At 52.9% G+C, this 27,260-nt stretch overlaps 3 protein-coding genes across 5 annotated transcripts; 1 reads left to right on the forward strand and 2 right to left on the reverse strand.

Moving 5' to 3' along the window:
• Positions 1-1,851: 1,851 nt before the first annotated feature.
• Positions 1,852-11,859, reverse strand: HMOX2 (heme oxygenase 2). The gene is made up of 6 exons (XM_035132207.3): positions 11,813-11,859; positions 8,364-8,500; positions 6,409-6,526; positions 3,637-4,128; positions 2,684-2,804; positions 1,852-2,582 (listed from the first exon to the last, which is right to left on the reverse strand). Exons 2-6 carry the CDS (start codon positions 8,441-8,443, stop codon positions 2,455-2,457), a joined length of 939 nt encoding a protein of 312 aa, XP_034988098.3. The 5' UTR covers positions 8,444-8,500; positions 11,813-11,859; the 3' UTR covers positions 1,852-2,454.
• Positions 11,860-12,406: 547 nt separating this feature from the next.
• NMRAL1 (NmrA like redox sensor 1) lies at positions 12,407-18,169 on the forward strand. 2 transcript variants are annotated; one of them, XM_035132208.3, is made up of 6 exons: positions 12,407-12,482; positions 12,857-12,925; positions 15,243-15,481; positions 16,090-16,339; positions 17,562-17,752; positions 17,941-18,169. In XM_035132208.3, the coding sequence occupies exons 2-6, from the start codon at positions 12,886-12,888 to the stop codon at positions 18,118-18,120; spliced, it is 900 nt and encodes a 299-aa protein (XP_034988099.1). In that variant the 5' UTR covers positions 12,407-12,482; positions 12,857-12,885; the 3' UTR covers positions 18,121-18,169. The 2 variants fall into 2 exon arrangements, with proteins under 2 accessions (XP_034988099.1, XP_088513451.1); XM_088657325.1 differs by having other exon boundaries at positions 12,861-12,925.
• A 677-nt stretch (positions 18,170-18,846) lies between these two features.
• Positions 18,847-27,116, reverse strand: DNAJA3 (DnaJ heat shock protein family (Hsp40) member A3). Of its 2 annotated transcripts, XM_035132201.3 has the most exons (12): positions 26,925-27,116; positions 25,969-26,105; positions 25,105-25,188; positions 24,753-24,953; positions 24,307-24,459; positions 23,878-24,025; positions 23,574-23,638; positions 23,344-23,472; positions 22,603-22,718; positions 22,099-22,196; positions 20,714-20,835; positions 18,847-19,990 (listed from the first exon to the last, which is right to left on the reverse strand). In XM_035132201.3, the coding sequence occupies exons 1-11, from the start codon at positions 27,091-27,093 to the stop codon at positions 20,729-20,731; spliced, it is 1,407 nt and encodes a 468-aa protein (XP_034988092.3). In that variant the 5' UTR covers positions 27,094-27,116; the 3' UTR covers positions 18,847-19,990; positions 20,714-20,728. The 2 variants fall into 2 exon arrangements, with proteins under 2 accessions (XP_034988092.3, XP_034988093.3); XM_035132202.3 differs by lacking the exon at positions 20,714-20,835.
• Positions 27,117-27,260: the final 144 nt, after the last annotated feature.

The raw sequence follows: 27,260 nt of genomic DNA on the forward strand, positions 1-27,260 counted from the left end.
GAGGGAAAGAAAGGCAAGTTGGAGCCCCCTCTGGCCTTCCCTGGGCCACACTGACCATTCTCAAGAAACACAGAGAAAGGGAGGCTCCCTCTTCTCCCCTGTATGTGCCAGCGCATATGCACAAGCCTGAGATTGCACTTCTGAGTGTATGTGCAGCCAGAAACGAATGTGCTTGCATACATGCTAGAGAAGGTTCTGCCTGCTTTTGGAAGATAGGAAACTGCCTTAGACTAAGGCCATTGGTCCATCGAGCTCAGGAGTGTTGACACCGACTGGCAGCTGCTCTCCCAGCCCTGCTTGGAGATGATAAGTAATGGACCTGAGACCATGTGCATCAAGGCCACGGGGCATCAGCCCTTCCCCGCAAGCTTGCTGCCGGCACATTCATTTTGCCCCCTTACTCCAACTTTCCTGAACTTTGGGAAGGCTGGCGTCTGCTCAGCAGTTTTACTCTGCCCTGTTGAAATTCTCTAGCAGGAGAATGCCATTAATGCATCCCTCCAATTATGATGCATTTTACCACGACAGCCCCCATCTTCCCACCTCCATCTACTTGGGAGGCTTTTGGCTGGAAGTGCTAGATGCTGGTAGGAAGGGACATCTCTGTCACCCGAGGAGCACTGCCCTTTGACCTGGGGGCCCCCTCCCAAAAGGAAAAGGACGGCTCAGCTGCTGAAACGCCACTGCTGTGGGACAGCTATGAACTCAGGGGGATTAAACCAATGGTGAGCATTTGGAGAGGGGGAGGGAAATCTAGCAATGGCTGAATGGACTTGGTGGTAGTTTCCAGGCAGCCATCATGGGAGGGGAGGGGCCCTGCTTGTGATCTTCCTCAGCATCTGCTTGGAAAGCAGCAAGTTAGATTAAATGGGCTGACTTACTAGACTGCTGGATAGGAGAGTTCAGTGCTCTGCTGCCTCTTCATCTTGAGAAAGCTGCTACTCCAACCCCCAACATATATGAGCCACCAAACCTTGAATGGGCTAGGACAAATCTGAGCTGGCAAGGTGGCCCGACGGTTGACTTGAAAGGCCTCCGTTTCCGCAGCAGTGAAAGCCGGCCACTTGCCAAGGAGTTAGCCAAAAACAGGGCTTGAAAAACCAAGTGGGGGTTGTCTGCCAGGCACTAAACGCCTCACCAGGAGGTCACCCATGCAGGGCTTCAGGGCAACTGCCAAGTGGTGAGTGGATAGAAACCAAATATAAAAAAAACAATTATACCGTGAAATTCCCTGAAACGAGAGGCAATCGGATAAGATAAAAGTATATACCGTAAGGAACTAAAGATTATCAGAAAACTATAGAAAAAAACTGATATAGAATAAATTTACAAAAACAATCAAAGCCTTGACGGGATGCCGACTACAACCTTGTTTCACTGCGATTAACTGTTTTCTCAGAGGGAAATTGGAAAAAAAACTATACTTTAAATAAACATCGTTCAAAGATAAAGGGTGCAGAAACTCCGACTTAGAATGTGCTTAGAATCGCAGTGAAATGTTGTAGCTGGCATCCCGTCAAGGCTTTGATTGTTTTCATAAATTTATTCTATATCAGTTTTTTCCTATAGTTTTCTGATAATCTTTAGTTCCTTATATACTTCTTTTATATTTGGTTTCTATTTACATATGTTGCCGTGACTCTGTTTTGCTCCTAAGTGGTGAGTGGAGGCATCTGGTGCAGCACAAGAGGGAGAGAGAAGGGGGGGGGGGAGGATCAGGGCCACACCAGGATTCCTGGCTCTGGGAGCAGTTGACCCTCTAGCAGGCTTTGCAGGGCACACTCAGCTGGGCCTCATTCTCACAAATCTGCAGTCAGGCTGTTTCCTCTTCATCCCCAAGTCACACAGCAGTTGTAAGACACTGAAGTATAAATTTTATTATTTCCGAGTCGTTAACACAGTCCATAAGTTACAGGGAAACTAAACCGTTAGCATTTCTCTTATGTACAAGACGGTTACTGAAAGTTTGCAGTTCGTCTACTATGTACCTGGAATGCCACAAAGTTGGAGACCACCATGAGCGGAAGCGGAAGGGGCAGGGCGCTTCCTGCCCCCTCCCTGCCTCCCCTTGCAAGGAGGCAAATTGTTTGGTCCCACCCATGGTAGCCCCCAGACCTCCCCCTCCACCTGCGCAAGGCAAAGGTGGGTAGGGAGTTGTGGGTCTGGGAACGAGCTGCCAGGCTCCACCCAGGGCTTTGGTATTCAACAAAGCGCAGTGCCAAGCAAGCAGCCCAGGGGGAGTGTCTCTAGTGCCATCTTGCTAGCTAACCCACCGAAACACCGCTCATGTACAGACAGGCAGGCAGGCATCTCCCCCATTCGCTCATTCCTTGTGCATTTGGGTTTAATGGTTTCTTAATTAAATCATTCCACCTGAGTCAGTGGGAAACATCCAGAGTCCCGCCAAGTAAGTGCCACCGTCACCAGGAAGCAGCAGCGGAGTGCGCTGCCTCCTCACATCACATACCAGGCCACAACTCCTGCGGCGACAGCAAAGCAGGCCGCCAGGACCAGCTGGACGGTGGGCAGTTTCAGCAGAGCCAAGGCCATGTCGTAGGGGCAGCTGGAGCATTCGGCAGCGCCTGGGGAGAGGGAGCAGGGAGAGAAGGGTTGAATCAGAGACCGGCAGGGGCACAGGCAGGGCACCCGAAGAGGGCGTGGGAGGTGTAAGAAGGAGGCCCACCTAGCTTGGTGGCGTAGTACGGGCACTTGCGCAGGTCTCCTTTCCCATCATGCACAGGGAGGCCCCCCTCTTGGGCTTCTTCCGCTAACAAAGCCCCGATCTTGTCCAGTTCCTCAAACACCTGCAGAGAAGGGGCAAGGAAAAGCCATGAGCCAGAGCAACCCCCCCTGGAGCCCTGGTACACTCCCATGCTGGTCAAGGGCTGGCCCTGAAATGCCAGCTGTGCCAAGCCTGGGGTTCTAGTCAAAGGAGGTCCAACAGTGGCTAGCAGCGGGCAAATCCCAGCCCAGGGCCTGGCACCAAGCAAGCTCAAGACCTTGGCAGCCTCGCAGGCCGCAGTTGCCTGGGCGGTGCAAAGATTTCAGCAAGGCTTGCTTATCCCTTAGTGGGACCTCTTCAGCGGGAAGAGACATTTTGCCTCTGGGTCTCAAATGGCAGGACTGCCCCTTCGGGCAATGCCTTACTGGCCATGGGGAAGTGAGACTGTGTGTGTGCGCGCACATGCTGCCAACAGTGGGCTAGAAACTTGTTTCACAACAACACTCCACCTCCTGCGCTAGGTGGCTGTTCAGTCGCAACCCTGGCAATGGATGCCACAGATCTGTGACCTTTGCACACAGCCCAGGAGCCAGCGCTGCCTGACTGCTCCCTTGAAGATGTGGGCCAAGGAGGGCAAAAGGGAGGGGGAGGGGGAGGGAGATGGCACGCAACCCAGTCCAGAGCAGAGGCTGGAGGCACCACCCTGCCCGGGAGAGAGCACCAAGGGCCCAGCCTCAAAGCCAAGCTGAGAACTACAGGGAGGGCAAAGTCTGGCACCCTGCCCCCAGCAGGCAGCAGGTCAGGGTTTGTAGCCCCTCCTGTCAGCAGAAGCAGCTTCCTCCTCCTGAGCTCCAGGCGGGGTCCTCTCCGCAGCCGAAACAGCCTTCCCCTGCCCCCCCCCCCCGGCTCCATACCTGCATGTTGAATTCGAATGCCTTGTTGGCCTCTTCGACGATCCTCTCCTTGGTCCCCTTGTCCAAGTCCAGGGCATTGAGCCGGGCTCTGTAGAACTGCTTGAACTGCTGGGGGTTGGAAATGTTGTCAAAGATGTAGAACTGGACCCCCTCGCCGGTGCTGGGCAGCTTCAGTGCCCGCTGGGCCACCTTCTTCAGCACCTGCCCCCCTGACAGGTCCCCCATGTAGCGGGTATAGGCATGGGCCACCAGCAGCTCGGGCTCCTGCTGCCCCACATGCCGGATGCGGTCAATGTAGCGCTGGGTGGCCTCAGAGCACTGGACCTTCTCCTGCCAGCCTTCCCCGTAGAAATACTCCAGGTCTTTCATCAGGGCCTCCTTCCGGTGCAGCTCCAGGGGGAAGTAGAGAGGGGTGAAGGCCGGCTGGTCCTTGTTCCGCTCCATCTCCTCCTCCAGGGCAGAGTACGTGTAGTACAGGGCCACGGTGCCCAGCTGCAACAGAGAAGAGGAGCCATGTGGGGAAAGGAGAGAGCACGGAACCCCGGCTTCCACTCCAGAGATGCCCACCTGGTCAGGAATTGTGGGGCCTGGCATGGGGGGGGGCACTGCTTGCACACCTCTAGCCTACAATGTCTGACTGGCAAAAGCTCTCTTGGGTCCCAGACACAGCAGAGTCTTCCCAGGCGCTGCTGCCCGAACCGTTTTTAAGCAGAGATGCGGAGAGCTGAACCCCGGACCTTCTGCATGGAAGCAGGGACTCTGCTAGGGCACTCGGCTGCACTCTCAGGCTGGCCTCCTTTGCCCAAGGCCCCAGGCCATGCTGCTTGGGAACCCTCCGGTGGGCACCTAACTGGCTGGGCAACATGTCAGCAACTCCTTTCAAAGGAGGGGTTTGGAACCTATCGGGTGGCTGCTTGAATTTCACTGATCTGCCCCCACAATCTGAAGAGTTCATGGTGGACTATGAAGGGTAATGACAGGGCAGCAGGTTTGAGGCAAAAGACTAGAGACTGGAACAGTCCTGGGTGCTGTGGGCTAAAATGTTGCCCCCCTGGATGGTCCCCCCCCCCGAAGGAGTTGCTTCTGGATGCAGCGTTGTCGCTGGCGGCTCACACAGCCTCAGGGGCTAGAAGGGCTTTTTACCAGCTGTGACGGGTTCAACAGTTACGGCTATTCCTGGCGCAGGAAAGCCTGGCCCCTACAGTTCATGCATTAAGTGACTTCAAGGCTACATCACGGCAATGCGCTGCCTGTGGGTCTTCCCTTGTGCTTGATCTGGAAGCTGCAGTTAGGGCAGAATGCTGCGGCACCATTGCTGTCAGCAGTGAGGCCATGTCAGTCTATAACACCTGTGCTTGGAGATCTGCACTGGTCGTTACTGAGCCAGGTTAGTATATTAAGACCCGTTTACCTATGAGATCACCTTATCACACTCAACCGCTTCGGTCGGCAGAAATGTTACTGTGACAGATGCCACATAACACCATTCTGCATTTATAAGAACTTGATCGTTTGGCAGCACCTAGACTTGGGAAATCCTTGCGCAGGTGCGCAGCCTGGGAGTCATTTTGGACTCACAGCTGTCCATGGAGGCGCAGGTCCATTCTGTGTCCAGGGCAGCTGTCTACCAGCTCCATCTGGTATGCAGGCTGAGACCCTACCTGCCCTTAGACTGTCTTGCCAGAGTGGTGCATGCTCTGGTTATCTCTCGCTCGGACTACTGCAATGTGCTCTACATGGGGCTACCTTTGAAGGTGACCCAGAAATTACAATTAATCCATAATGTACGTGACAGCTAGACTGGTGACTGGGAGTGGCCGCCAAGACCATGTAACACCAGTCCTGAAAGACCTACATTGGCTCCCAGTACGTTTCCGAGCACAATAAAGTGTTGGTGCTGACCTTGAAAGCCCTCGGCCCAGTATACTTGAGGAAGGATCGTCTCCACCGCCATTGTTCAGCCTGGACACAGAGGTCCAGCACTGAGGGCCTTGGCGGTTTCCTCACTGTGAGAAGTGAGGTTACAGGAAACCAGGCAGAGGGCCTTCCTGGTAGTGGTGCCTGCCTTGTGGAATGCCCTCTCATCAGATGTCAAGGAAATAAACAACTATCCGACTTTTAGAAGACATCTCAAGGCAACCCCTGTCTAGGGAAGTTTTTAATGTTTGAAGTTTTATTCTGTTTTTAATGTTCTGTTGAAAGCCTCCCAGAGTGGCTGGGGAAACCATGCCAGATGGGCAGGGTATAAATAATAAAATTGTTGTTGTTGTTGTTGGTGGTGGTGCGGCTTATATTTGGGTCAATATGGTATCTTTTATAAACACTTTGAGGTTTTTTAAAAATAATAATAATCAAGTGGTGTATAAGTGTTACGAAATAACATATAAGTAAGATCTCCAGCCCCTGACTAGTGAACAGGGAAGGCTGAGCAGCTGCCACTAAGCCCACTTCTGACCAGTCACAGGGGGACTATTCAACAGAGCCAGAAGCATCTGTGCCCAACAGCTGGACTAAGTTCTTTGCTGGAGGAGAGAGCTCCATACAGGCCACACAGCACATATGAATTGCATCCCCCATCTGCTAAAATGGGATGGGGCAACCTCTGCCGCCCGCCCCCCCCAGCTGATGCTCAACTACAACTCCCATTAGCCCCTGCAAGGATGGTCAACGGCCAGGGTTGATGGGAGGTGCAGTTCAGCAACACCTGGAGGGCTAAAGGTTCCCCACACCTGCTCTAAAGAGAGATCATAGCCAGCACACAGCAAAACGCACCTTGAAGAGCTCCCTCTTGATGCGCCCTTTCAGGAAATCCTTGACAAACTGAGTGTTTTCAGCCCGCTCATGCGATTCCTTGGTCCCTTCCTTGAGCAGCTCAGACAAGTCTGTGGCGCTGTGGAGAGACAGAAGTGCCCAAGGGGAAGAGGTCTTACAAGAGGGCAACCAAAATGGTCAAAGGCCTGGAAACGATGCCTTATGAGGAACGGCTTAGGGAGCTGGGCATGTTTAACCTGGGGAAGAGAAGGTTAAGGGGTGATATGATAGCCATGTTCAAATATATGAAAGGATGTCATATAGAGGAGGGAGTAAGGTTGTTTTCTGCTGCTCCAGAGAAGCGGACACAGAGCAATGGATTCAAACTACAAGAAAGAAGATTCCACCTAAACATTAGGAAGAACTTCCTGACAGTAAGAGCTGTTCGGCAGTGGAATTTGCTTCCAAGGGGTGGTGGAGTCTCCTTCTTTGGAGGTCTTTAAGCAGAGGCTTGACGGCCATATGTCAGGAATGCTTTGATGGTGTTTCCTGCTTGGCAGGGGGTTGGACTGGATGGCCCTTGTGGTCTCTTCCACCTCTATGATTCTATGACTTCTATGTGCAGCCCGAGATCGGAAGCAGCTGGCATGTGCTTGATTCAGCCTCCCAGCAGCCAAAAACAACCAGCCCAGAACTCTCAAATCGCCATGAAACCACCACAAACACTGCTGTGCCTTTCTGCATTCCAGGGCAAGAGAAGGCATGACACTCACCCCCTCCATGCAATGTGCCACCAGCACCCCAAGCTTCACCCACCTGCCCTCCGAGAGCCTTGTACATGCCTGGAAAACAGCCCAGGAAGCCTCCCAGTCCTGCTGCCCACAGGCTGCCTGTGCCCTTGCGGTTCCCCTCCTTGGCCAGAGTTATTGGCCTTACCTGGATGAGTCCTCTAATCTGGGAGACTCCCCCCAGCCCACCTGCTTCCATTTGGTTCTGTCAATGAGCTCCATAACACCTTCAGAGAGAGCTGACCTAGGTGCCATTTTCCTAGAGGGGCTTCTTGGCAGCACAGATACCGAACTCTGAAAGCACTCTCTGGATATGGCCGGCTGAGGACTCTGAAGACCCCCAGCTAAGAATCTCTCAGGGAGGAGTGGGTTTGATTATCAAACAAACTTCCCTTCATTCAGCATCTGGCTTAGCAGGGAAGGGGTTTCACCCAGCACGACAAACACCTGAGGCTCAAACATCAGCATTCCTTCAAGTTCCCACATCTGAGGCAGCAGCAGGAACATCAAGACTGTATGCAGAAAGTGAATTATGTCGAAGCTGTATTTTTTATCACTGTGTTCTGTCAACTTGTTGTTAAAGTGTGCTGCTTTTTTCAGGATTGTTGATAACCACTATTTTATGTAGATCACATAAAATATTTTATTTTATTAAGCTGCCTATAAATTTTGTTAAGATGAATCATTTGTTAAGATGAATCATTTATTAAGATGAGTCTCCTTTTCAGGCTTTTCACTCCATTTTCTTGCTCCAGGCCTACTCACATTCATGCAGTCAAAATAAATAAATTGTCCAGTGGCACCTTAGAGACCAGCTAAGTTTGTTCTGGGTTTGCGTGCACACAAAAGCTTATACCCAGAACAAACTTAGTTGGTCTCTAAGGTGCTACTGGACAATTTTTAAATTTTTTTATTTATTTTGACTGTGTCAGACCAACACGGCTACCTACCTGAATCTAGAACAGGCACCCCCAAACTCAGCCCGCCAGATGTTTTGAGACTACAATTCCCATCATCCCTGACCACTGGTCCTGTTAGCTAGGGATGATGGGAGTTGTAGTTCTGGTGGACCGAGTTTGGGGGTGCCTGATCTAGAACCACATTCACGCAGTAATACTGCATCGAACCACAAGGACAAGATCTCCCAGCCTGCCACTGCGGCTTCGGCCAATACTTCCTTCTCCTCACCTCACATTGTCATCCTCCTCCAGCTCCTCATAGGAGAGATTTTCAGGCTCCTCTAGCGCCTCTGTTACATCAGACGACATTCTGCAACCAGTGGATCTCGGCTGGGCTGCAGCACACTTTGCTCAATCCTCAATTACCTGTTCAGAAAGAGCAAGAGTCAGTTACACAGCCACAAATCTGCAGCATCCTTAACAGTCAAAGAAGATTCTTGCAGCTGGAGCTGAAAACCAAGCTTTGCAAATCAAAGGCTAACAACTTGGTGGTGTGAACCATTAACCTGTTTGTGACCAAACCAACTTAGAAGTGCAGGATTTTAAGCCTACCACCCCAAATGTAAGTCCTTGTCACCAGCAACTTTCACTGTGCAGTCCAATAAACTGCCCACTCTTCAGTAAGAACAGCCTCTGACTAGGCTCCATGGTCAGCCTGAGAAGTGAGGAGAGCAAAGAGCCCAGTTTGATGTGCAACTGCTGAGCAAACCATTGTTTGGGCTGCAGCTGCCCCAGCAGCAGAAAGAGTAGCAAAGAAGTCCTTCAATGCCTGCCTTTCATTTCTAGGATTTGGTGAGCCATTGAAACTGCTCCAGAGGAACAAAGGGAGGGAGCAGCCAAAGCTGAATGTGAGCCAGCTCTGCCATGAAGGACATGCAGGGGACAAGACAGATGATACCTATGGCCAAGAACAACAAGGTAGTCAGGAACACTGCAGGGCTTGCAGGCAGATATGGGAAAGAGAGAGAGACAGACAGACAGACAGATACAGCAAGACACGCAGAAAGAGAGAGATGGGATATGGGAACTGCATCTCCTCAAGTTAGTGGGGACAAAGTAACAGCAAGTACGGTGCCAGTGCTTTAAAAAGGATGCCGCTAGCTGCCCATCAAGCACCATTACACCCTGTCCAGCTGCAGCAGCCCCTGCCTTGCGCCCCCTCAGGGAAATCCTGGGCTTAACGAATGCATTTCTGATTTGGTGCCTTGATGGAAAATTGCAAATGAGCAACTCAAGCAGGAGCTGAGAGAGCCAGCCCTCAACACCTAATCAGGCCCGGGCCGAGAGATTTTGCAATACAATCTAACCCTATTTCAATTTGGCTACACAAGCCTGGTGACGCATCAACTACCTGCCACAGACATGCCCTCCATCGAAATGCCATCAGAGGACACCGGCTGCTCAGAAACCTGCTCCAAACCATGCACCCTGCTGCCAGTTCCTTTCCTAGACCACAGGGAACATGGAGAAGCTTTGCAAATCACTGCTATTTAGCTCTTCAGCTCCTTTCTGAGTCACCACTGCCCAAAAGGACACCACCTACCAGCCACAAAGGCACCTTATTATATGCAAGTGATGGATAGGGGCAAAGGTTATTCCCATCCCAGAGCACAGGAACCAGCAGAGTGCTGCTACAGATGTGCACACTTCAAGGCAATCCATCAGCCAAATTACAGTTCAAGAGACAAGACTTCCTTCTCTAAAATGTCCCAGGAGGACGCTGCACCCCAGGCACCTCCTGCCACAGGATTCCAGTCTCCACCCTGCCAACTAGGCAAGGACTTGACGTCAGGAGGCTGTTGATACCAGGAGGCCTCTCACTGCCTTTGCCTTCGTTTCAGGAAAACCTCTGCATCCTATCATAGATCCACTGTGCTCAGGCACAGCTCACTTCCAGAGACTGGGGATTTATTCTTTCTTTCTCGGAGGCTAACAGTTCCAAAGGAACTTGAGAAAGGATCCATTAGGAACTTATGTGAGTGCCCCACTCCCCCCCCCCAAAAAAACCAATTTCCCTCTGACTTTGCTTCTAATAATTTCAGCTGGACCAGTACAGTTCCAAAGGAAAATCACAAGTCGCCGTCTAAAAAAACGCATCTGAAGTATACAGGACAATGAAGTGCTAATAAGTTACCACAGTTAGCAGCTCAACTACCGGTATATTTCCGGCACTTTTGACACTCGGTTTCCAAGCTGATTGAGTCTTGGACCCAAGAGTGACAGACCAAGCCAAGGGGCCATTTGCTAGCACTCTGTGCCAATCCTTCCTCCAAAACAGGAGTGGGATGCTCAGGATAGTGCCAGGCCCCATTCAAGAGTGAGCAGCAACAGCACGACCTTCAGATGTTCAGGCAGGACAACTACCGGTAAGCACCCTCCAATTCACCACATGGAAGAAACCATGGCAGGTAGTGGAACCTCCAGGTCCAGAAGCAGCAGGCTGCAGATTACCAACTGCTTAGGCCGGGAGCGGTGGTGGTAAAATGAGAGGGCGGCAATCTTCATGTGCCACACGGATGCTTCCGGGCAGCATCCTGCTGGTTGCTGTTGGGAACAGGATGCCAGAGCAGCTGGGCCGCCTGGTCTGACCCACTAGGGCACTTCCATGGTATTAGCTGTGATAGCTAAGTAAATCCCAGAACCATAGTTAAAGAACAGGAAGCGGAGAGTAGGAATAGATAAGACAGTTCCCAGAATGCAGGGGTGCAAGAAGTGGGGTCTCCCAGAAAACTTGTCCATAAATCAAGTAATTTAAATGGACCCTCTTCGCAAGGGAGGGAGGGAAGCACTAAGTCCAGATATAGTTCTTGCATCCATCCATGGTGGAGCCTGTCCGTTTCTTCCTACTCTCAGCCTCCTGCTTTTTAACCAATAAATAAGTAACATGTGGGGCTTTTTAGTTGGGGGGGGGGAGAGTGAGTAAAGTGATGCAGGGGTTAAAACCTATTCCCATTTGTGAAGAAAGTGAGGGGTGGGCAGAAGGAAAATCCCCCTCCATGCAGCTAAGCGACTGGAATTAAGTGAGTGTCAGACTAGAAGGTGGTTTCCGATCCCCTCCTTGGCCACAAAGCTCACTGGGTGTGACATTGGGAGCCAAGCGCTGCCTCCCTGAGCCTACCTCACAGGGTTGTTGTGGGGATGAGAGGAGGCCCTGGGCCCAGCAGAGACCAGGGTTCGAATTCCCCCCTCAACTCAGCCGTCACAAGCCTCACTGGGCATGACCTTGAGCTACTCACCACCTCTCTCATCCCGACCTACCTCACAGGGTTGTTGTGGTGGGGGAAGTCTTGTCATTGCACCCCCACCTTTCTCTCTCTCTCCAGGCACCTCAAGGGTGTGTGTGGGGGGTGAGGGTTCTTCTCCCTCCTCCTCCTCTCTGAATCCCCAACAACAACCCTGCGAGGCAGGCCAGGCCTGAGGGAGTAGCTTCCAGGGTCGCAGCACGTGGGGATAGGTGGGGGGGGGAGCAAGAGAGATTAAACGAGCCCTGGTCCCCCTCAGGTTCCTAGTTCTCATTGGACCCCCCCTTAACAACTCCCCTGCGAGGTAGGCACGGCGGCAGCTGGCCGGCCTCGCGCTCCTCGGGGAGGGGGGTGGAGGGGGAGAGGGGGGGCGAGGAGGCGGCCCTCTGCGCATGCCCAGGGGAAGCCCGGCCAACGGCCGCCGCGGAACCGTTACCTCAGCGGGCCGCCACTGCTGCCGCTTCCTCCGGGTCTCCTCACGGTACAGAGGCACTTCCGGTCAGCTCCTCCGCCGGACGGAGCTCCGCCCCTCCCGCTTGTCACGCGCACAAAGGGCCGCCTCCTAGGCGCGGCGGGCGGCCTATCGGCGGGCGAGCTGAACGTTTGTGACGGCGGCGGGGCCCGCCCCCTCGGGGGAGGGGCCGAGGGTGGTCCGGAAATAGGCGGGGGAATAAAACCCCGTCGGGCTGCTCCGCCCCCTCCCCTGCTAGGCCAGAGAGAGGAGGGCGGCGGGAAGGGATGCCGAGAGGCGCGCCTCCCCTCTGCCCCCGTGCGGCGCCTGCTGGCACTGCAGGGGGAGGGAGGGAGGGAGGCGTCATGGGGACTTTGTTGTACAGTGTTATCTTTATTGCCACAAACCCAGTAAAATAATAAAGGAAAAAAATAACACAGCAATGGCGCTGCTGCAGTGAAGCCCCTGCGAGGAAGAGAGTGACTCTGAGCATATGCAGAGTTCCTTTCCCCTTCCCTTTCCCTCCCTCCCGCGGCCTGGACTGCGTGACGACCCCGCCGCGCCTTTCCCCGCCCTAGCGGAGTCACGCGCTGCTCGCTAGGCTCCCTCGCACCAGCCCTCCTATTCCTGCGGATCATCGGGATCACCAAGAGTCGTGAGTCTGTCCGTGTGCATCCAGGGCGTTACCCTCAACACGTGTATTGACCAAGGGATGCAGAAATCCCACCCTACCCCCCGTCATTCCAGAATATATTGTGCCAAGTGGGGTCTCCAATCCGTTTCAGGGACTGGTAGTGGGGCGAGGGGAGCGGAGGGGACGTTGCTGCCACTAACTGATGGCTCAGACAGAGTGAAACGGGCATCCATCCGATTATTCCATTGCAATTCCTGCATTGCAAGGGGGGTTGGGCTGGATAACCTTTGGGGAACCCCCTCCAAGTCCTGCCTGATGCCAGGAAAGCAGCGGCAAGGCGGGAGCAATCTCCCTTGCTGCGAACTTTGCAAAAGTTCTTTCTTCCTTTCTCCAAGGCAGCCAAAGACCCCCAGCTCTTCCGAGGATGGCGGAGAAGAAACGGGTGGTGGTTTTTGGAGCTACAGGTAGGTAACCTTCCAAAATGGAGACTAGGAAACAGGTCACGCATTTTTGCATGATCTCGGCAGGACGTGCGGGCGTATCTCTCAGGTAGGTTGCCTGTGGGCGCAGCGGAAAGGGGGGGGGACTTAGGGAATCTGCGTCCCCGGGGGGGGGGACTTAGGGAATCTCAGGCTCTGGACCTCGGGGGCTTTAGAGGGCCTTAATGTGCATTGCTTTGCCTGCTTCAAAGTGTGCATAGGCAGTACTGCTGCTTGGGTGTGGGCTCCCCCCCTTTAGGGAGTATACCCCAGTGGTAGGTCATCGAATCATATAATTTATAGTTGGGACCACGAGGGTCACCTAGTCCCACCCCCTGCAAGGCAGGAATCTTTCACCCAACCTGGGGCTCGAACCCGTAACCCTGAGATTAAAGAGTCTCCTGCTCCTCCTTCCGTCTCTGGCATATCCAGCTCTCCTGCCTGAAACCTCAGAGGAGCCGCTGCTAGTCAAGAGAAGTCGGCCCTCCCAAACTTGCTGCCCCCTAGAGTTATGTGGTTCCTCACCAATTCCCCTGCCCCTTGAAAAGTAGGGTCCTGGTGGGCCATTTAATGACACTCCCCTGCCTATAATAATAATAATAAATTTTTATTTATACCCCACCCTCCCCAGTCAAAACCAGGCTCAGGGCGGCTAACACCAAGAAAATTACAATAAGACATAAAAGAAAAGAAAACAATGAATTAAAATACAGATTAAAATACAATATTAAAATTTAAAATGCAGCCTCATTTTCAGTAGTCCATAAATCTGAACCATGAGGGAGGAAAACCCAGGGGTCAGACTGAATTCAACCCAAAGGGCAGTCGAAACAGCTTTGTCTTGCAGGCCCTGCAGAAAGATGACAAATCCCGCGGGGCCCAGGTCTCCTGTGAAAGAGCGTTCCACCAAGTTGGGGCCAATACTGAAAAGGCCCTGGCCCTAGTAGAGGCCAATCTAGCCACCTTATGGCTCGGGATCTCCAGAATATTGTTGTTTGTGGACCTTAAGGTCCTCCGCGGGGCATACCAGGAGAGGCGGTTCCGTAGGTACGAGGGTCCCAAGCCGCATAGGGCTTTAAAGGTCAAAACCAGCACCTTAAACCTGATCCTGTACTCCACCGGGAGCCAGTGCAGCTGGCTTTGTAGCAACTTTAACACACTGTTCTAGAGGCTGCATTGATTTCAATTGTATTATTGTTATTCCTTCAAATTATAGTACAGTACAATGAAATGCAGTCAAAAATAATTTTAAAAAATCCTTCCAGTAGCACCTTAGAGACCAACTAAGTTTGTCATAGGTATGAGCTTTCGTGTGCATGCACACTTCTTCAGATACCTGATACCACACTTCAGATACCACACTTCTTCAGGTATCTGAAGAAGTGTGCATGCACACGAAAGCTCATACCTATGACAAACTTAGTTGGTCTCTAAGGTGCTACTGCAAGGATTTTTTTTATTTTGTTTTGACTGCGTCAGACCAACACGGCTACCTAAATGAAATGCAGTGTGAGAAATAACCACAGCAATGCAGTTAAAATGAACATGAGCATTTAATGTGACGAATGTGCTGTCTCCACACATTGGAAGGTGGCGGGCTCTCCTTCCTGGGAGGCTTTTATAGGCAGAGGTTAGAGGACCACCTGTCAGGGATGCTTGAGTTACGACTCCTGTGTTGCAGGGGGTGGGACTAGATGACCCTCAGGGCCTCTTCCAACTCTACCATTCCGTGGTTCTGTGATCCCCAGAGGCATTGCAGGCAACCTGAGTGAAGTTCACAAGGCCACCGTGCCCTAGACTACAATTCCCGTCCGCTGCTGCCATCGTCCCCTCTGGAGGACACCATGTTTGGGAAGGGTGGTTTAGACAGTGCCCAACTAGATGACCTGAGGAACTGACCGTGCCTAGGGCAGGGCCTTGTCCTTCTTTGTGATGCACCTTCAGGGACAGCTGAAGAATCCAGGGAGTCTCCCTCTCCGTCTTGTGGCAAGCTCCCCTCTCACCTGGTCTCATAATGAGGGGGGCAGAACAGAGGCCAGAGGTACGCAGACGCAGTTTGAGATGGCTTGGGAGAGGGGCATCTTAGGAGGGGTGAAAGGCAGGGACCCTCAGCCCTGGCACACTGCTCCATAGGGGCAAGAGCTGCTGGGAAGGGTTGCGGAGACCACTAGGCCGAGTAGCATTTAATTCCCTTGAATAAAGAATTAACATCACCGGCAATGGATATTTTCTTCCTTTCTTGCTGACCTGCTGCTGACTCTCCCCACCCACCACCCACCCCCGGACACTTGCATTCCCACAGGGCTCCAGGGAGGCTCGGTGGCCAGGGCCCTGCTGGGCGATGGCACCTTCCAGGTGCGTGCCGTCACCCGCAACCCGCAGCAGGAGGCTGCCCAGGTGCTGGCGAAGAAGGGCGCCGAAGTGGTTAAGGCAGACCTAGAGGACGAGCGAAGCCTGGAGCAAGCCCTGCGAGGGGCGTACGGAGTCTTCCTTGTGACCGATTTCTGGGATCATCTCAGCAAAGAGCGGGAAGTTGCCCAGGTGGAGACAAGGCTAAGCCCAAACATGGGGCAACCCAGAGTGCAGTGTGAGGGGTGCCCAACAGGCATGGGGGGTGGATTCTCTTTCACAACTGGCTGCTGAGGCTGCATCTGCACCAGTTTGATGTGCTATTCAGAGCATCGCATGCCAATAAGAAGCCTGGTCTGATCTTGGAGCACAGTTGTGACTTGCTGACAAGATCTCACTCGTGCCGGCAACCCCCCTGCAGCATTCTGCACTAACTGCGGTTTCCAGATCAGCCACAAAGAAATCCTCACATGGCATGGACTGCAGCAAATCCAGCCTTGAAGTAACTAACATACGAACTCCGGTGGCTAAAGTATCCAAAGTTGGCCAGGGCTACTCCTTGCCCCAAGGCCACCAGGGCCACAGCTGTACTTTAAGGCCAGGCCAGGGGGCAACTCCAGTGGCCCACAGGGGCCTCCACAACCCACAGCCCCCCAAGCCACCCCTTTGCCAAAGTTCTCTCACTGCGGCAGGGAGCACAGGCAAGTACCACCCCCTGCCTGCTGGGAGGGAGCCACTTTCTTCCTTGAGGGAAGACTAGTGCTTCCTGCCTCTCATTCTGTGTCTGGTCTTGCACTCAGGGGAAGCGCGTGGCAGACTTAGCCAAGCGACTAGCCTTGGGCTACGTGGTTTACAGCGGCCTCGAGAACGTGAAGAAGCTCACAGAGGGGCAGCTGGAGGTGCCACACTTTGACGGCAAAGGCGAGGTGGAGGAATACTTTCGGGCTGTCGGGGTGCCCATGACCAGCCTTCGGCTGCCCTGCTACTTTGAGAACTTCATCACTGTCTTCCGACCCCAGAAAGCCCCAGATGGAGACAGCTACGAACTAGGTGACAGCATCCCTCATTCGGCCCTTAAGAGATGCCTCACCTGCTGCCCAGATTGGCAGGGAGTCTGATACCACTGGCATGCCTCTCTCTTGCGGAGGAGGGGAGGGAGGGGGGCCTCAAGCCTCACCTTGGGCAGCAAAAAAGATGGGCAGGTGCTTTCCTTAGTCTGCCACTGCCCTCCTCACCCCATTCCAAAGGGTTAATTGGACACGCTTTCATAGTTTATTTTCATATATTAAATGTGTATACTGCCCTTTATCAATAATAATAATAATTTATTATTTATACCCCGCCCATCTGGCCGGGTCTCTCCAGCCACTCTGGGCGGCTTCCAACAGAAAAATAAAACACAATAATCTATTAAACATTAAAAGCCTCCCTGAACAGGGCTGCCTTCAGATGTCTTTTAAAAGTCTGGTAGTTGTTTTCCTCTTTGACATCTGTTGGGAGGGCGTTCCACAGGGCAGGCGCCACCACCGAGAAGGCCCTCTGCCTGGTTCCCTGCAACTTGGCTTCTCGCAACGAGGGAACCGCCAGAAAGCCCTTGGCGCTGGACCTCAGTGTCTGGGCAGAATGATGGAGCAGATCTCAGGGCAGCAGAGCAGCATGGGCATAGCCAGCATTTATGTTAGGAGGGGCAGGCTTCAGTTAAGTTTTCTTATTGATTTACTTGATCAAGGGGGGGCACGTCTCCCCTTGGCTACGGACATGCACAGCAGAGGAAAGTGCCTGCAGGATAGCTAGCACAGATCACCTTCCACAAGCTTCCCAAGAAATTTGGGGAACTGGTTGAATTTTTATTTACTAGTGAGCTTTGTATTCTTGGTGCCCCTTGTGCCTCTGATGGTTTCAGTCATAGGTTTGTGTTTCTGCTACCTTGCAAGTCCCGTGTGCCACACCTTTTGCTCTCCCGTTCCCTTTACCTGTCTACGTTGCTTATTGCAAATATCCAGATAACCAGCTTTAGAATGTCTTCTTGTGAATGTAACATCCCATGAGAACCTTGGTTTGGTTTTTAGGCGTTTGTCTCATGAAGTTCTATTTTGTGGTTTGGGACGCATCAATAATATTCAATAAAAATATGCCCCCTCCCTAAAAAAATAGTAACGCCCCCCTTTGTGCATCTGGGTTGCAATTGATGGTCCCCTGCGCTGTTTTCTCCTTGCCCTGAGAGGCCTCAGCTCTTGCTCAAGCCTTTTCCCTCTTCTCCTCTCTTTTGTAGCCATTCCCATGGGAGAAGTACCCATGGATGGGATGGCCGTGGCTGACCTTGGGCCAGTTGTGGTTCGGCTGATGAAAGAGCCGGAGAAGTACATAGGCCAGGACATCGGGCTGAGCAGCTGCAAGCACACCGTGGCAGAGTACGCAGCCCTGATAGGAAAGTACACCGAGAAGCCTGTGAGAGATGCCAAGGTAAAGAAAGCAGGGGCATGGGCAGCCTTCCAGGGAGGGCGTTGGGGAGGTCCACTGAGCTGGCACTCGCGGGATGGAACACGCCACACCCACCTGTACCTAAATGCCAGAGCGAGAGCACCAGATGCTGTGGAAAGCTCCCAGGCCCGTTTGTTGGACCAGTGAAGTTTCTATTGCTCTTTCTGCAGATGTCGCTTGAATCCTATGAGAAGCTGGACTTTCCTGGTGCCCAAGAGTTAGCTAACATGTTCCGCTTCAACACCCTGGGCCCAGTCCGAGACCCCGCCTTGACCCTGAAGCTCAACCCAAAGGCCAGGACATTTGAGGAGTGGGTGGCGGAGGAAAAAGCTGCCTTCAAGGACCTCTAGCAGGGGATCGCCTGCTTTGCTAAATAAAAAAAGATGGCTTGGACCGTTATTCCATTCTCCTTGTAGGGTTGAGTTCATGGGAGGGGGGCGGTTTTGAGGCTCACTTGCTTCAAGTCAAACCACAAAGGGGGGGGGGGAGACCCGGCAGCTCCAACCACAGATCACTCAAGTCTTGGGGAGTTATTTGCCTTGGACAAAGCTACAAAGCCCAAGGCTTGCGTGACGCAAAGGAGGGGAGAAGTCATACTTGGGAATTGGCTTGGGCCAGGAAGTGATTTTGAGCCTGTGGCCTGGTGGAACCCTGTAGCAAGGCAGCCTGCCTTCCACTCCAGGGGCTGCTGGCCAGCTCTACCCCACCCCTTTAGGAACCCTGAAGAATGGGAGGTGACCAGCATAGCAGCAAAGCCTCAGGCTCTCTCGCCAGATAAAAGGGCATAGGGCTGGCAGCCTGGGGTAGGACTACAGGACCAGGAAATGGGGACTTGCCTTGTTGCTTTGGATCTAACAGCTGGATGTAGGAAGCCACGTCCTAATATGTAGGGTCAAGCAGGGAAAGGTGCTAGTTCAATAGGATGGCTTTCCTTTCTGAATCACACCCTAGCAGCAGGGTTCAGCGATACCATTTCCCTTCCCCTCCCTCACCCAAGAAAAAGCTCAAGAATATTCTTCCACTTCTCACATCCTTCCAGGTTGCTGTGACATTTGAAAGGGAGAAGAACAAATGGATGGATTCTAAAGATCTTTTTTATAGAGTGTATTTTACATTTGATACAGAATCACCTTGCAGGCCAAATGGCTCAGGAGGCTGGACATGCCGTCTGTTGGCAAGTGAAGGGAGAGAGCTCCAGTCCGGGTGGATTTAATGGCGGCGGGGGGGGGGGGGTAGGAATCTTAAAGCGGCCAAATAAGTAACAGCAGCCACCTTCACACCCCCAGCAGTGCTGGTTGCTTTGTGGCTCAGCTGTGCCCAACCTCATAGCCAGCTCTTTCAGAGGCCAACGGGGCACATTCTGCTCTCGCTTCCCCCACCAACCGTCCTCTTGGACCAGAAGTGCAGAGGGATGCTTCACACGCAGCAAGTTCTATGGAAAACGCCTCCTGAGTGCAGGTAAATGGGAAGAGGCGCGTTGTTGTATTTGACTACTGCTTTCCTACAAAAAAACAATGTTGCTGCACGAAGGAGCTGCCCCCCCCCCAGCACCCCACGCTGCAACCCCACAAGCTAGCAGGAGCACAAAGGGGCAACTAATTCAGATGCATTTCAGACCTACACGAGAGACGCAACAGATCTCCCTGCCTTCCCAGTTGCAATGGAGGAATCCCCAGCTGTTTACTTACAGCTGCTGGAGTCAAAAGAAGCTGCCCTCCTGAGGCCAGGTTGTGCCACAAAACCCAGAAGCCAAATTCCCCTGGCGGCCAAAAGAACTAGGGGTACAGGGAACTCGTGGGCTCTCCACTGCCTCTCCGCTTTTGGGAGCGGGCGGGTGATCTCAGGAGCTCTCTGCGGGGCTTGTCAACATCTCGGGAGAGCAGGACTGTTTGCCAAACTAGACGGATGGCTGGTTTTTGCTGTCCAGGTTCCCACTCGGTGGTCTGCATCTGTCTGGAAAAGGAGGAGGGTCTTGTCCTCTCCAGGGAACCTGGAACCTTCTGCAGCTCCCGTAGGCGACATGGCAGAGGCCACCCCTCCCAAGTCCTGCTTCCAGAGGCGAAAGCCTTCCACCTGCGCAGACGTCCTGCCAAGCAAGTTCCAGCGTGTCTGTCTAGAATTCTTCTTGCCAGGCTCCTGTGATCGCTTCACCCCCAAGAAGGACGACACAGCCGCTCGACCGCTGCCACACATCATCCTAGTTTCCAGCAGAACGTTTCCCTGGAGCCAAAAGGAAAAGGGAAGTCTTATGAAGCTTCCCCTGCACTGCACTTCGACTGCAAAGAGCAGATTGCTGGCAAGGGCTGCCCCCCCTGCCGCCATGGCCCTCCCTGTGGAAGTCAACAGACAACCAGCTGTAGCCACAGAGAAGCCTCATCTCCCCTGTGACTACTGGCAGCTGTAGGCCTGTAGGTCAACCCCTCCAACCCTGACATCCTGGGTGCAGAGTGGGCCTCTGCCTGGCCTTTTGAGATGCTTTGCCAGCATCCAGTGGCAGGCAGTTCCAAGGGTTCAGGGCCTCAAGTGGCCCTTTCCTGAAGGATTGCACCTACGCAATTCACAAAGGGATCTGATGCATTCTACTGACACCCAAAGCCGCCACACGTGGCTTGCAAGAGATGCAGCATCCAGACTCTTGTGCCCCCACCATTTATTTGCGTGGCTGTCGGGTCGCCGTGGCAACCAAAAGCTGGTGGGGAGGGACAGCAGAGAGGAGAGGAAGGCCCAGTGGGTCAAGGAAGGAAGTAGTGCAACATGCAGAGCTGTCACCAGACCAGACCTGCTGCTCTATATGGGATTCTAGGGAGGGAAGAAGGGTCTCCCACCCTGAAGGGTCTCCACTACCTTGCCCCCCTCAGCCAGAAAGGCTGCCCCACCCAGCTGCAAACAATTCTGTGTCTGCTCAGCAGCAGGGAGCACAGAAGAACACAAGAGGCCTCCTACCTCTGGCAGGGCAAATCAGGAGCTAAACATTTTCTTAAGTTTAGCTAGGAATCCCACTTTGTCGTCCCCCTGGGCCTCAGGCCTCTCCTCGCCTGCCCCCGATCTAGTCGTCCCCCTGCCACCTAGACACAAACAGCAGAGAGCTGCGTCAGGATATGCAATTGTGAGATGGCGGTGCTGCTGCCACTCATTGGCTCACCACACCTGGAAGCATTTCCTGGCCACTTGCCCAAGGAGGAGAGGCAAGGCGGGGGGGGGCATGCTCGTGTTGGGAGGCCTAACAAACTCATTTCGGTTCAGCCTATGTACCATGTATTGGAAGTGCCCTGGGATCAACCAAGACGGACTTTCCCATCATATTGCTTTGCCAACTGATGCTTCTTGGCCTCTTGCTCCTTGGTCTCGTCTCCAGACAGTATCTTTGCTGCTTCTCACAGCATCTGTTTGCAATTCCAATTCTATCTCTTAGATGCCAACTCTGCCAACCTGGTGCCCCTCCAGCCATTCTGGACTGCCATCCCCATGAACTCCAGGGGCCTGTGGCTGTGCTCCCAGGGGCCGGTGGACAATGCAGACCAAAGCACCTGGGGGCCACCTGCTTGGTAACAGCTGCCTGGCTCTTTGGTCTCCTTTCTGTCACTCAGCTGCATCAGGAAAGATCATCCAGCTCCTTTAAACCCAGACACGAGGAACTCGTGGTCCCCTAAATCTTGCTGGGCTCTGGCTTCTATCACCCCTGGCCACTGGCTATGCTGGCTCCCAGGGCTGATGGGAACTGGAATCCAACAACTGGACGCCATATCTTTGCAAGGCAGTGGTGCAAGGAAGGGCATAAGCAGCTTCTCCAAGTGCCCCACCCCTTTCCTTTACAGCCTAGGCCTTCAGATGCAAATCATACTGTGCCCCCTACCAGGGAAAATGTCACAAGGAGACCAAGAATGTGAAGATAGCTACATAAAAAATAATAATATCCAGGCTGTCTGAAATGCCTCTTACTACATCCTATGTCCTCTGGTCCCAAAATCAACACCTGCCTCTTCCTTTTTAAGGGAGAATCGCGATCTTAGCTTAAGATGACAGCTGATGGGTCAGGCGATGCTAAGAGATGCCCCCTGATCCCTCCCCCAAGTGAGGACCACAACACAACCAGACTTGTTCCATGTGGCATCTACCCATGCAAAGAGACCTCCATTCCAGCAGGGGCGCAGGTCACACCGCTGCCATTGCAACTAGGCCACATAAGTCCCATGTTGCCCAGCTCAATACCATCATAAGCACCACATTGCAGAGCGGGCCATTTAATGAGGTGGTGGGAGGGTCCTCTGCCACCTCCAAGCGCCCAAAGACACCTCGCAGGGCGTGCTACCTCGCAGGGCTCCACTTACCAGTGGCTGTATTGGTGAGGCCATTCACGGTCCCTTCCACTTCGGTTTCGTCTTCTGCATAGCTCTGCATCAAGGCTCGCTGGCGGTCTGTCAGCCTCCTGCAGCACAAAGGGGAGAAAGGGCTACCTTGGAGGCATCCACTGGGCAGGAAGGCTCACGATCCTGGGAAAAACCTGAACTGCCTAATGAACATTCCTACAAGCAAAAGGCAGGCTCTTCCCTCGGTGTCTGCCAGGCTCCCCAAAGCCACTGTCCTGCAGCGCTGGATCCTCTCTTTGAAACCCAGGTGCCTCTTCCCAATGAGGGCTCGCTAATAACCAATTATATACTGCTTAATACAAAAAGGGGTGTGGCCTGAGGAGAGGTGGACTTCCTCCCCTGTATCCATCATTCTCCGCTACATCTCCCAAAACAAAGGCCACTTGCATTTTGCGCAGTTTCATGTCTAACATGCTCCTGCTGAACGCCACCATCCCCCCCAGGCCCCCAAAGCCCCCCACTTACTTGGGAACTTTGATCTTTATGTGAATATAGTGGTCGCCATAACCGTAACTGTTAACCCTGGGAATGCCTTTCCCACTCATCCGAATCTTCTGGTCAGCTTGAATGCCTGGGGGGATCTGGCAGAGAGGTGGGGGAACAGGGTTTATTCAGCATTTTGCCTACAACCAGATGTGTCTGGTTCTATTTATTTCTCCAGGGAGGCCCCCCTCCAACCAGACAAAGAGAATTCCATTTAAAATAAGCACAGCCCCCACAGGAGTGTGTAAGCAGCCAGTCAGACACAGTAGAAGTAAAAGGGAAAGGATAACAGCCGACACAGATTCAGGATGCAATTCTAAATACGCTTACACAAGTGATGCAATTCTAAATACGCTTACACAAGGAAGCACAAGGGATCACAGTGGGAATTACCAAGTAACATGTGCAGGATTGTGCTGTAAGAGTCAGAGGAGCCTAGGAAGGGGAGGGACACTGTGGCAACACGCACACCACATGCAGAGTCCTGCAGCAGAAGACGAGGGCAGTGAGAGCATACTGTGCTTGACACAGATTTCCATTTGGACACAGTAAACATAGTAAAATGAACAAGGCGGCCCACTCCGTAGGCTGGGAGATTTTGGCCACCCAGGCTGAGCTCTCTGGAGGGAGACACCTCAGCCGTATCACCGACAGGGACCAGAAGGCACAGCCATACAGACCACCCACATGCTCCCCGTCATCAAGGGACCTGCTGCTACATACCGCAATGCTGATTGTCTCGTACAGACCAGGAGACCTGGCTGTGCCGCCGAGGACAGCTTGTGCTATGGAGACATAGAGGTCCGAGTGAATGTCTGCACCGTCCCTCCGGAACGTAGAGCTCTTCTGAACCTGAATCCAGAAAGAAGGTACAGTTCATGGAGGTGGCAGCAGCAGACGGGTGCCGTTTTCAAACAGGGCAGAGAACCACGGGAGCCCAGACAAATACGCACCCGGAAGGTAATGAAGATTTCCCTTTTCCCAACAGGCATCCGAACCGTCTGTCCATCCTCCACACCTGAAGCCAGAGCAAGGGCGTAGTAAACATGGGCATTCCCCTGGTACTTCCTACTTCTCTCAATTCTAAAATCCTCAGCAGCCCACCTTTGCAAAGGCCCACGCCACCCCAGCCCTCCCTTGATCCGTTCTGCAGGAAGCAGCTGTTGCTCCTCTGCTCTGACCCAACCAAGCTTCATGAAAGCATGGCAGCAGCCGCCCCATCTGATGAACAACCCAAACAAGGCAGCGCATGCGGACCTGCGGGAACTGGGACCATCACCACCTTCTTCTGCTTGGTCTGCCCAGAGCCGCGACACATCACACAGGGGGTCGTCATAACTGAGCCACGTCCGCCACATCGCCGGCACGTCGAACGCATGACAAAGGGACCCGTGTTGATCGTCTCCTAATTTGGGGGAGGGGGGAGAGAGAGAAGATGCAGAGAGAGGTGATGCCTTTCTGGGCATTTTTGCAAGCGGAGATTATTTCTTTGGCATTTCCTAGGTGTGGGAGTCTCCAGTGGCTCATGTTTCTCAATGAATCTAAATCAAGCAAGCAAAGGGGGAAAGCTCCCTGCCATCCTCCCAAAAGGAAAGGGGTCCAATTGGCACAGGAAGAAGGCTCCACACAGCAGCCAGGGGAGCGGAGCCTGCTTTCCTCTGCGTTGTGACCCATCAATACACTTACCATGCCAGTGCCGTTGCAGTAGTGGCAGTGCTGCACTTTGGTGCCCGGCTCGTGCCCTTTGCCATCACAGCGCTGGCAGCTGTCGTTGATGTTCACTTGAATCTCCTTGTTGACGCCCTTGGCGGCCTGGTTGAATGTCAGTTCCATGATATACTAAAGAGAGGGAGGGAGCAATGCCCAGGCAAAGATCAGGGCCAGCTATTTTGACTCGTCATTTGGCACACGGCAGAAGACAGTGATGTGGGGCTAAATGTTTCCCTGTTTTAGGAATGGCCCCGTCTCATCAATAGCACAATTGTAAATATTAAATCAGTCATTTAAGGAATTACTACTTACAAGTCAAATTGGACAACGGGGCAGTCAAAACTAGAATCCCAGTCATAATGAACTTTTCCCAAGTAACTTTCCCTTAAAAACTACACATGCAGACAGATTGTTATGCTCACTTCCTGGGGCTGGTCAAAGGCAGTGTGGAAGTCTCCAAAAGGGGACCCTGAAAACTCCCCAAAGATCTTCCTGAACAGCTCCTCTGGATCCACAGAAGGGCCGCCACGCCAATACTGTTGCCCGGATCCTGCTGAGCTTGCATCGAAACCGGCTGTCCCGTAAGTATCAAACTGTTTCCGTTTCACTTCATCGCCCAAGACCTACAAGGAAGGAAGATGAGGACTTTATTTTTGCCTCACAGAGCTAACATGGCTGGATTTTGAAGTCGTGATGCCATTCTGAGCCATGCCATGAGACCACTCCAGAAGGAGCCCAGCGTCACCACCCTTGAAAAAACAGCCCCCACGTTACCTCATAGGCTTCAGCCAGTTGCGAGAACTTCTCCTTCGCTTTAGGGTCATCTTTGTTCGTGTCAGGGTGGTATTTCTTGGCAAGCTAAGCAAAAAGACCCAAATGTGAACATGAAGCACAAGAGAATCGCTGTCATCGTTGCTTCTTTTTGTTACTGATTACAATATTGTTTTTCAAATCAACAGCATTATGCTCAAGTTAAAAGAGCATGGCATCACTCAAATTTTACACCATACGACAAGGAGAGTTTCTGTACGAGAGTAACAAGTGCCATAAGAGTAACAAATAACAAGAGCATCATAAATCCAAACTAAAGTAATTCCCAAAAGAACATAGAAAATATCTGGAAAATATCATGACAAGCGTGTGACACAGAGTGCTGTGTAGGCAAAGCTCTACCATTTCCATTCCGAAGGGTAGATAAATACATCCCTGCATGTGGACTTCTAGTAAGAACAAACTCTTGATTTTAAAAAAAAACCTGGGTCCCTTTGCTTCAAAGCAACAAACCTGGTTGCTCTTTCAACCACTATGAACCAGTTTGCTTCTCTAAAACTGGTCAATCACATTAAAATGTCCTTCTCCACCATTTCCTAATACTTTTTAAAAAACTCCTCCTCTCCATTAGCCCATCCCTTCCTAAAGGCTACTCAAAAATTACCATGATTATTATATCCTTACTTGTACCCCACCTTTTCCCCTGAGGGGGCTCAGAAAGCATAAGGCACTGCAGTTAAACATTTGTACGCTGATGCCCTGCGGAAGAGGACGAATGGAACAAGCCGGCACCCTCTAACTCCAATGCTAACTTCTTATTTTTGAGAAATATATTTTCTTAAAGACATTTCTTTTCAGCAAACATGCCTGGTAATAGGCCTTCTTGATCTCCTTCTGGCTGGCGTTTCGAGGCACCCCCAGGATCTGGTAATAGTCCTCTTTGGCACAGCTTGCGGGGCTGGTATGAAATGAGGCAGCGCAGGCAAGAGGATGATGTTTCATTCCTGCAAAAGAAGAAAACGGGGTTTTAGGAGAACAGACTGTCTCATTCTCAGCTACGTGGTCTGTGCAAAAAGCACCACAAGTCCTTTGGACACCAATTGGAACAATCCCCCTATCCTAGCCAACCAGAACTTGGGCACCATACCTGCCTAACCAAAGTCCATAGGTACATGAGTAATGGATGTGTTTAAAACCTGCTTTTTCTCTTTCGGCCAACCCAATAAGCAAGGATACCTGCCTCATGTCTGTTTAAAACTGGTTGGCGATAATAACATGCCCAGGATCCTAGGACCCCTAAGGCACCGGCTGTCACAAGTCACACAGCTGGCTGTCGATACCCAGAAACTGCGTCCTTGGAGCTAAAGGTCTGTTTTCTCCAGGAGAGGACACAGGTTGCAGAAGGGTTCCCCAGACCTAGAGCAGGCATAAGCAAACTCAGCCCTCCGGGTGTTTTGGGACTACAATTCCCATCATCCCTGACCACTGGTCCTGTTAGCTAGGGACGATGAGATTTGTAGCCCCAAAACAGCTGGAGGGCCAAGTTTGGCCATCACTGTCCTAGAGGGAAAGGGTCGCTGGCCAGGAGCTTTCAGGATTGGGCCAAAGGGGTCACCGCGGCCGACCAGCTGCCCCTTTGGGGGGGGAGCCAGGCAGCGGAGAAGCGGGAGCCTAAGAGCGGAGGCAACCCCCATGCGGAAGCACCGACTGCCTCCTCCGTGAATCTCACCGCCTTCTAAAGCCCCCCCCCACCATGCCACCGCTTCTCTCCAGTGGCAGGGAGTTCCACATGCGGCGCCCCATGACGTCACGCGCGCCCTCACCGGAGCCTCCTCCGAGCCGCCGGGTCGCGGGGGGCCAGGCGGGGCCCGCGCTCAGCCAGCGCGCCACGCGCAGCGCCAGCAGCCTCCCCCGGGCCTCGGCGCTGCCCAGCCGGCTTCCCCCGCCAACGGCCGCCGACAGCCGGAGCGAGGCGCGCACCGCCGCTGCCATCTTGGGCCGCCGGGAAACACCGCGCAGGCGCAGGAGACGCCGGCGGACCCGAGAGCGCCGTTTGCGCCTGCGCACGGGAGCGGGAGGTGGGGCGGCTCTACTGCGCGTGCGCTCTCTCGTCGGGCCCTAGACCTTTCTTAGCGGTCAACCAACCCCGCCGGTGCCTG

The sequence above is a fragment of the Zootoca vivipara genome, chromosome 13 (genome assembly GCF_965207765.1).
Source record: "Zootoca vivipara chromosome 13, rZooViv2.hap1.1, whole genome shotgun sequence".
Lineage (NCBI taxonomy): Eukaryota > Metazoa > Chordata > Lepidosauria > Squamata > Lacertidae > Zootoca > Zootoca vivipara.

What these genes read in the sequence shown, in the direction of transcription:
- NMRAL1 (XM_035132208.3), top strand. Translation starts at nt 12,886, where the DNA reads ATGGCGGAGAAGAAACGGGTGGTGGTTTTTGGAGCTACAG. An exon ending in GGTGGTTTTTGGAGCTACAG is followed by an intron (nt 12,926 to 15,242) that starts GTAGGTAACCTT and finishes GCATTCCCACAG; the next exon opens with GGCTCCAGGGAGGCTCGGTG. An exon ending in TGGAGACAGCTACGAACTAG is followed by an intron (nt 16,340 to 17,561) that starts GTGACAGCATCC and finishes TCTCTTTTGTAG; the next exon opens with CCATTCCCATGGGAGAAGTA.
- DNAJA3 (XM_035132201.3), bottom strand. Translation starts at nt 27,093, where the DNA reads ATGGCAGCGGCGGTGCGCGCCTCGCTCCGGCTGTCGGCGGCCGTTGGC. An exon ending in ACGAGACAATCAGCATTGCG is followed by an intron (nt 22,719 to 23,343) that starts GTATGTAGCAGC and finishes CCTCTCTGCCAG; the next exon opens with ATCCCCCCAGGCATTCAAGC. An exon ending in CCTCACCAATACAGCCACTG is followed by an intron (nt 20,836 to 22,098) that starts GTAAGTGGAGCC and finishes GTTTGTGTCTAG; the next exon opens with GTGGCAGGGGGACGACTAGA.
- HMOX2 (XM_035132207.3), bottom strand. Translation starts at nt 8,443, where the DNA reads ATGTCGTCTGATGTAACAGAGGCGCTAGAGGAGCCTGAAAATCTCTCC. An exon ending in GAGGAGGATGACAATGTGAG is followed by an intron (nt 6,527 to 8,363) that starts GTGAGGAGAAGG and finishes GTCTCTCCACAG; the next exon opens with CGCCACAGACTTGTCTGAGC. An exon ending in CATTCGAATTCAACATGCAG is followed by an intron (nt 2,805 to 3,636) that starts GTATGGAGCCGG and finishes CCTTCTCTGCAG; the next exon opens with GTGTTTGAGGAACTGGACAA.